The sequence below is a fragment of the Acanthisitta chloris genome, unplaced genomic scaffold, assembly GCF_000695815.1.
Source record: "Acanthisitta chloris isolate BGI_N310 unplaced genomic scaffold, ASM69581v1 Scaffold14980, whole genome shotgun sequence".
Lineage (NCBI taxonomy): Eukaryota > Metazoa > Chordata > Aves > Passeriformes > Acanthisittidae > Acanthisitta > Acanthisitta chloris.
The window spans coordinates 1,042-9,725 of NW_008651201.1; the positions used below are offsets into that span (position 1 = coordinate 1,042).

The window sequence follows — 8,684 nt, forward strand, 5'->3', positions numbered from 1 at the left end:
TGTTCCCTCCAAGTCTTCCTTCACAGTACTCTATTAGCAATCAGTAGGTTAAAAACACCACAAAACCTAAGCTATGATTCCTCAGAGCTTTGCATTCTGAGTATAAAGTTTCAAAAATTAACTCAGGTATATCACTTAACTGACCACCAAATGTAAAAATAAAGGGTTGTTTTCCCAGTTAATTACTGCATAGAAGACCCGATTACTTTTTGTTTCATGTAGCAAGAACTCAGCAATGCTCCAGACATTATTACACACTGATCCTGCTCACAGTTCTCCCACATTTCGAGGCCACAGGTGTTTTCCCTGCAGTTCTTCCACGTGCACCCAGCACTCATGCACTGGATCCTTCTTTAAGTCTGGTTTATTAGAAGAACTTACTTGAAGAATTATGCTATCTCCATTTCCTCTTCAGCAGTCTGAGGGGGAGGGCTGATCATGGGCTCTGTTATCTCAAAGCTTTCGACGATCTCCTGGTTAGAGACAACAGCAGAATGTAAATCACAACAGCAGAACTGTTTCCATTTAACTGCAGTTACCCCCAAATAAATAATAAGGTTTCTCACACTAAAGCACTATTCAAAGTACCAAGTTTCCCCTGCACACTCTGAAGTACAAAGAAGAGCTCTAAGTGCTCAAAACTACTTTTGGTTGAAGATTCATTACAAACAGCAGTGAAGAAATTGTATGGAGAACTTCCCTTTCTGAAGTGTCATGTGTAAGGGAAGAAACACACTCCACAGTTATGCAGACTTGTGTAAAATATTAAAGCAGGTCAGGGCACAGCTTCAAAGCACTTAAACTGAGCAGGTTTCAGACACCAAAGACAGAATTGCTATCCCAAGTTCCACTTTTCTCGCAGTTCAAAGCCTTATTAGATCTATGACTGTCCTGGCATCCACAAGGTTAAATTCAGTGATAATATACACAGAAACACCTCTCCTCATCAGAGTAGGGAACAGCACAGCTCTTGGGTGAGTTCCCACATTGGAGAAGGAGAGAAATGATGCCAAGAATGCAGTGCTGTCTGTGTACCTGCCATTCCTGGTAGCTCAGGGACAGCACAGCCTGGTTCCGTGCGGCAGCTGCCACGTCTTCCTCCCCTCTGCTGTCCCGCTGTGAAGGCTCTGCTCAAAACACACTATTTTCAGTCTTCACACTTGTGAAGTTAGTCTCCTCCAGGGACACAACAGCTCCACAACAATCCAATCAATCACACATGCTCCACCCAGTTAATCTCTACCAATACTTTAACAAATTCCTTTAGTTTCACCTACTAAAAATGTAGGAACTGTCATTTCTCACAGTCCCCGAAGGACCTAAGTGTTCAGTTTCTTATGAAATCCCCCAAAAATCTTAACCCCAGTGGCATCCTGTGGGAATGAAGGCCAAAGACCTCATATGTGACATGGCACTTCCCAACTTAGAGAGCTCTTGCACACAGAAACACCTTTTTTCAGCAAAGCAAAACAATGTTCATGTATTTGTTAGCAGAAAAATAATTTAAAGGGAAGGATAATAATCTTTGATTTCTGTTAACAGAATCAATTTGTATAAATCAGCATAATGGTCTTTTTCCATATATTGATATGTGAAAAGACTCAATCCCTACAGCTCCTCATAAATCTCTTCATCCCTTCAGTTACATTTGCTGCACAGCCTCAGCTAAACACATACCTAACTACTTTTTAATGCTGTAAAAACCCCCAATTATAGTCTTTTAAAGCTAGATTTTACCTATTACTGCCAATTTGTCCTCATCCAGCTCTATCCTTGCGAGCCCATCCTAAAAGACAGTGGATTTAAAGTTTCAGAAGTTGGAGCTTACCAGTTTGAATAATGCACTGAGGTATCAGATTTTCACTTATTATAGAATCATAATCAGGTACATATATCGATAAAGAATCTTAACTGGCAAACCAAACAAGAAAAACTATTTAAATATGGCATTTATTCATAAAGAATGCAGCTGGTGTAGAACAGTAACTGTTGGATTATAAAAACTTTATTAACAATCAATATTATTCACTAATATATTTGAGCTAACCCTTCATAATCACAACTCAACATAAACCTGAATTTAGTCAAAATGTCTCTATCAGTTTTTCCCTTTTCTAAAATTAATCATATTTATTAGACAAACTAATTATAGCTTGAAGAGCAAATCTACAGATTCAAAAGGCACATCAATCACTGCATTGGCATAATTGTCTACTACCTCAGTAACTCTTCTGTGCTCTCTGACTGCTCTTCTGTAAGCTAAAATGTGAGCCTGAAACCTTTTTGAACAGCATATTGACAGCAAAAGTTTCACTGTTGTTTTGTTGGGAAATTGCAGGAAAATCTAATAAAAAAATACTGTCAACTCTGGGTTTTTTTATTCAACTACCACAATATCATAGACTGTTTAAATTAGGATTCCTAATATTTAAATCCTAATTTGTCAGTATTGAAGCCATAACAAGAAATCAGTATTTCTAGATAATTCCAGTATCTAAAATCAGCTTTCAAGAAGATGTCATGCCTTACCCTTATAATGAAGGACACATGAAAGATGTTTTCCACAGTGCGTGCGAAAGAGTTTGGGTCAATCACAAGGTCAAAGAAGGAAATGGGTGTATTGGCTGGAGAAGCAAAAATGGGTTTGTTAAGGACCAACAAACAAAGAAACAGGTGCTGTACACAGAGCTAATATGTGTAAACACCAACTTAGGAGAGCCAGAACTCCTTTTAAAAGCTAACTGAATGTTGGTCAACTGAGTTACAATGTTGAATTCCCAGCTGCCTGGAGAAAGAAACACATTTTCCAGAGAGTATAATTTTCTTCCATCTTTCCAGACATATCCATACACAGTGACTATCTGATTGCTTCTAAAAAATCATCTGATCAGGGGGAGAGGATTTAAATTGCCTTTGCAACTGATTAGTGTTCACAAAAAAATACAGTCAGTATATGTGCTTTGACAGAAAGGTTTCTACTTGCAAACTTCACCTAATTTTGTCTGTGTAGTTTAATCACTGCTAACTGTAGAAGACAGTGAGTATTCATTTCCTCCAGTCAACGAGCTGGACTCAATAATCCTTGTGGGTCCCTTCCATCTCTGAAGAGTCTGTGATTCTGTAATGCTTTAATTTCACGATACTTACGATCATTTTTAAAATAAGTTTGCAATATTCCCAAGATCCTCTCTACTTCTTTTTCTGTAGCTTCCTGATGAGACTCCTCCATTTTTTGTAACTGGGAAAAAACCAAACACAGATTCACCTTCAGTAACCACTGTTGTATTATGGGGCTGTGAAAAAGGCCTTTTATGACCACATAACAGAAAAGATAAACTTTTCTCCCTACATGTACCATTACAGACACTTTTCTCCAGCTTCCAAAGAGCTTTAGGATTTCATTCCCATCTTACAATATCAAACTGAAAGGCCACAGCTTGTATGTTTTGAGCCCATTTACAGGCCTACACTTAATTTTTAATAGCTGTGTGGAATTGGGTTACATAGTGGTTTGTAGTCTGTGAGTTTACTGAAGATCATTTATAAGCAACTCTCAAACTCTTCAGCTCCTCTTCTTCCCAGTACAGACTATCAGAATCATTTCTATCACTGTTTGGATCATTATTAGGTAGGCTGTATTTAAAAAGACACTCAACATTTTGCCTCTCTGTAAAGGCATTATCACAGCCTGAGCTTCCCTATAACATGGTTTATGTTTTTAAAGTTTCATATATGAGCCTCTGTGTAAGTATTCTCGGGCTCTTCCCTTTCTGACAGTGTGTGACAGAAAGAATGGCAGACAGCAGGAAAAAGTGGTTAAGTGAGTTGATTAGTTTGCTGCTGTTAACCACATTTCAGTGCAAATGCCACACCCTCTTAAGACACCTCTTAAATAAAAATGGAAACCAAGCTCATGGAAAGAAGTTTCTGGTTTGGTTTCCTCTCAAAGCAACAGGCATCAGAGCAAGTAACCTAATTTGGAATTGAAAAATCAGTCTGTAAATCCTATTTCCTTCCACTCAGTGAAATACTGCAGTGCAGACAAAACAAATCAAGATGCCTAATAATGAAGCCTGGATCCTTTAGGGCTGTAGAAGTCCAGAAGATAAGGGGCTAATGTGTATGTCTCAAACACCAATAGCTGGATGGCTGCAGAGCCAACCAAGGATTGTTGGTAACAACACACTGTAAGAAGAACAGGATGTGGCTGGAGAAAGGGCCACAGGGAGGCAGGACAGCACTTTTCTGGGACAAATGTCCTTGTCTGGCTCTTGGAGATAAGCATAACACAGTACAGCACAGGCATCTTCCCCTTAAGGGTGGAAGGCACAAGTACCTCACAGGTCCTAAGTACAAAACCCAAACCAACATGAACAGAAAGATTTAGAAGTCACCAGCAATGACTGTGCCATAACAAATGGTAGCTAAAGGTAACACTGTACAAACCTGAGCAGGCATTGCCCGTTTTGCTTCTCCTCCTGTAGCCCTTTTCTGCCTCTCAATCCGTTGCCTTGGTACAGGAGGTTCAGACTTGAAAGATCCCAACCTAATCAAAAGAGAAAGAACATATATATGGAACTATGTTTGACACTGTATGCTAAGAAATCTATTTGCTGAGCAGTGGATGTCCTGATAGAAGTGCAAAGTAATGACTGATACCTAAAAGAAAAATCTTCATCACCTTTAGAGACTTCTGTAAACAACTATCTCCAAAAGCTGCTCCTTATGTACTGGCAGACTCTTACCAGGATTATCAACAGATACATAAAATTTGATGCAATTATTCGAACTTTCCTCCTAGTCTGAAGACTTCAAACCTACTTTTCTTAAAGAAATGAAACACAGTATAAGGTTCATATCCTCCAATGTCTCCATTTGAACTTGTCATCAACTTTCCTGTCTGAAAACTCTTTCCACACAGGACTTATCTCTCTTCCATCTATTGTTTAGTTTCTGTAAGTTCAGGTTTGTCACTAATATAATCAATCAATAGAACATTCAGCACACTAAGAAAAGACTCAGTGTTTCTCATCAAACAATGAGTGTAACACACGTGCCAGATTTGGGCACTTTGTTCTCTCCATTGACTATGTGAGGAAGTCTGGCTCCTAACCTGGGCTGCCTTAAATCCCCACCAAGTTAGATGCCTAAAGGAGCAAATGTGAATTGAGACCCAATTCCACTTAGTTCAGCAAGTACCCAAAATTCTGTAGCAGATATTTTTCCCTAGCTTGGGTGAGTTGCAACTGCTCAATTTCAGAAATCAGAAACTGACCATGAACAATAAAAATTACTCAGATAGGAACAGATGCAGTCAGAAAGTGCAAGTTCTTCTCCTAAATTGAAATTAACACTTTGCAAATATTCTCACATCCTCCATCAAAAGCAGCTTATCATTCCTGAAGATGTCAAAATGCAACTAATGAGAAAACAAGTCCTTCTTGCAGTCAGTTTTGTCTTCAGATCACAGAAATGACTGGAAAATATACTAATCATTTAGAGCTTTGATAGTGCAAACCTAAGTCTGAAATATCTCAATTAGCTATCAGATATTGTATGATCAAACTATTATATTCAGCAACTTTCTCAAAATTGCAAACTATTCCCTTAAATAAACTTACATATAGTGAAAAGTAGGTGCTCTTCTGAAGTACTTCTGTGCTTCTTCTCCTAGTTTCTTCCAAGCATCACTAGGTAAAAACCCACCTGGAGCACCCTCAGAGTCACTGTCATTTTCTTCTACTTCTAAGCGATTTATACCCATGAAGGTTAGCTACAAAAGAAAAAAAAAAGGCAATGAAAATTCCCTTAGAGGTAAACCAGGAGATTTACACATTACTGGTGAAACACTGTATTATGGTGTTTGCCTGGCAGATTAATGTTTAGCACCACTGCCTAAGAACTTGGACTTTCCTGAAGATACTGTGAAAACAGTTAACACTCACATACTTCATTCAGCAAGCAATGAAGAGCTATAGGTAAATAAATCTGCTTTGATTCCAACAGAATTTCAATGATGTATGAAGTAGCAGAACATTACTTCAGTGGCACTATAAAGCTCAGATGTCTTGCAGATTCTGAACACCACACAATCCCAGGAAGCCTTAGCCCCTCAAACACCACAGAACAACTTACCTGGCCTATCCCTGCATCCACCAGCCCAGACTCCCCCAGGAAAAACTCCAATAGAACAATTGAACTTGAGGGGTTTTTATGTTGTAGAGCTCTAGACTTGACCAGAGACTCAGATTCCTTATTGATCTGCTGTGACATAAGGGAAAATTTTCAAGGAGGACAAAAACCCAACAGCTTCTTTCAAAGTTATTCTGAACTGACTCTTCCACCCAGTCCGTGCAGAGACAAGCACAAGGCTTCAAGCAATCCGAAGTCCCATTTAATGTCAGTGACATGGGACCTTGAGCTCTATCCAAACACATATGAAGCAATGGACAGGATAAAGAAACTACTGAGCTACTGGGAAACTACTAAAGAGTGACTAGAAGAAAAGTGCAGAGGACCTGAAGAGCATGAACTGACTGAACTGTGATAAAGGAGCAGCAGTGCAACAATGTGGGGATGTGTCTGCACTTCTGGTTAGGTTTTACCCTATCAGAAATACTTAATCTGTCGTTTAGAACAAATAACAACACTAACCAGAAAGTTAATCCAAGAAATTCACAGGAAGAGCATTAAATCCCATCAGAACTGCCACGCACTGCCTGACAATCTGAGGCTTTTGTTTCACAGTTCTGTAACACACAGGGCAAACCTGAGTCTGGAACTTACCAAGTCCTCTGCAAATGCTACTGAATCGAATGCTGTCATCTCAGAGTGCAACTCATTGGCCTTCTCCTTGCCCAGGCTGGATGCCAAGACAAGAAACTGGGCATCCAGCGCAGCCTCTCGTGCACGGGAAACTGCCACAGAGAAAATTTTATGTTAACAACACGAGATCCTCAAAAATACAGTAACAAAGCTGAGCATAGAGACTATCCTGGCTTAGAGCTTTGTAAGGCTTTTATTATAACAACTCTAAAACACATAATCCTTACAATAATATTTGCATTGAAAAAAAAAGAGAGACTGACACTGACAGAACATGGAAAATAACACATGATCTTAAGGAATAAATGTTTTATTGATGTTTTCTACCTCTCTGAGTGGAATGAACCCCTCTACTCTGATCTCTTTTATGTGCACTACTTGTATGCATCGTTCTGCTGAGCCAGGTAAAGCAAGGAGTATTTCTAAGAGCAAACAAACAGTAATGAGATTTAGTTTCTCATATCAACTTATTCAAACAATCTTCAACTAAACATATATGTTTTAAGTTATATAATTCTGATTAAGTACCTGGACCTCAACTTCACTCTCTTGCCCTCTTTTGTTTATAAAGCATCATCACCTCACACTTGGCCAACTGTCAAGCAAACCCCTCTAATAAAGACCAAAGAATTTGTTTCACCTCCATTGAACAGTTTACTGGCTTCTTCCAAAGCTTCTGTCAGTCTGTTGCTTTTTGAATTCAGCATATCCTCACGATTTTCTGGGGGGAAAAGACACAAATGAAATCCTAAATTACCTAAACATAGAAGCATTGAGAAATACTTTGGTGGTTTGACCCTGAGTGGAGGCCAAGTACCTACCAAAGCTGCTCTGTCACTCCCCTCCTCAACTGGATAGGGGAGAGAAGATAGAATGAAAAGCTTATGGGTCGAGATGATCAGGAGATCACTCAGCAGTTGCTGTCACAGGCTAAATAGACTCCACTTGGGGAAACTAGTTGAATTTATTACCAATTAAATCAGAGGAGTAAATAAAACAGATCTTAAAAACACCTTTCCTCCACCCCTCTCTCCTTAACTTTACTTCCAGTTCTCTACCTTCTCCCCTCCAGTGGTGCATGGAGATGGGGAATGGGGGTTGTGGTCAGTTCATCACATGTTGTCTCTGCTGCTCCTTCCTCCTCAACGAGAGGACTCCTCACACACTTCCCCTGCTCCAGTGTGGGGTCACCCCCATGCGAGACAGTCCTCCATGAACTTCTCCAATGTGAGTCCTTCCCACGGGATGCAGTTCTTCATGAACTGCTCCAGCATGGGTCCCTTCCACAGGATCAGTCCTTCAGGAACAGAATGCTCCAGTGTGGGTCCTTTTCACGGGGTCTGTTCTGCAGGAACAGGATGCTCCAGTGCAGGTCCCTTCCACGGGGTCTGTCCTTCAGGAACAGGATGCTCCAGTGTGGGTCCCCTGTGGGAACTGGGGACAGTTCTGACAGCAAACCTGCTCCAGTTTGGGCTCCTCTTTCCATGAATTCACAGGTCCTGCCAGGAGCTGCTCCAGCACAGACTTCCCAGAGGGTCACAGGCTCCCTCAGGAGCATCCTCCAGCCTGGGGCCCTCCAGGTGTGTCTCTGCTCCCCCTGGACCCCACGGGGCAGGCAGGGGAGGCTCAGCTCTGGTGCCTGGGGCATCTCTTGCCCCTTCTTCACTGACCCGAGTGTCAGCACGGTCGCTTCTCTCACATGTTCTCACCCCTCTCTTCTGCACAGTAACGCTGTTTCCTTCTCACATCCGTTATCCCAGAGATGCCACCACCAGCTCGGACGGGCTCAGCCTCGCCCCGCGCGGGGTCCCTCCCGGACCAGGCTGGCACTGCCTCCCCACGACACGGGGAAGCTCCTG

At 41.1% G+C, this 8,684-nt stretch overlaps 1 protein-coding gene across 1 annotated transcript; it reads right to left on the bottom strand.

The window, feature by feature from the left end:
• Positions 1–389: 389 nt before the first annotated feature.
• NSMCE4A (non-SMC element 4 homolog A (S. cerevisiae)) lies at positions 390–7,546 on the bottom strand (the record flags this gene model as incomplete). Its single annotated transcript, XM_009072201.1, has 9 exons — positions 390–473; positions 1,036–1,127; positions 1,738–1,786; positions 2,530–2,624; positions 3,148–3,238; positions 4,447–4,546; positions 5,622–5,773; positions 6,787–6,917; positions 7,466–7,546. Coding segments are annotated over 9 exons (875 nt in total), but the record flags the coding sequence as incomplete, so codon positions are not given.
• Between the last annotated feature and the right edge of the window lie 1,138 nt (positions 7,547–8,684).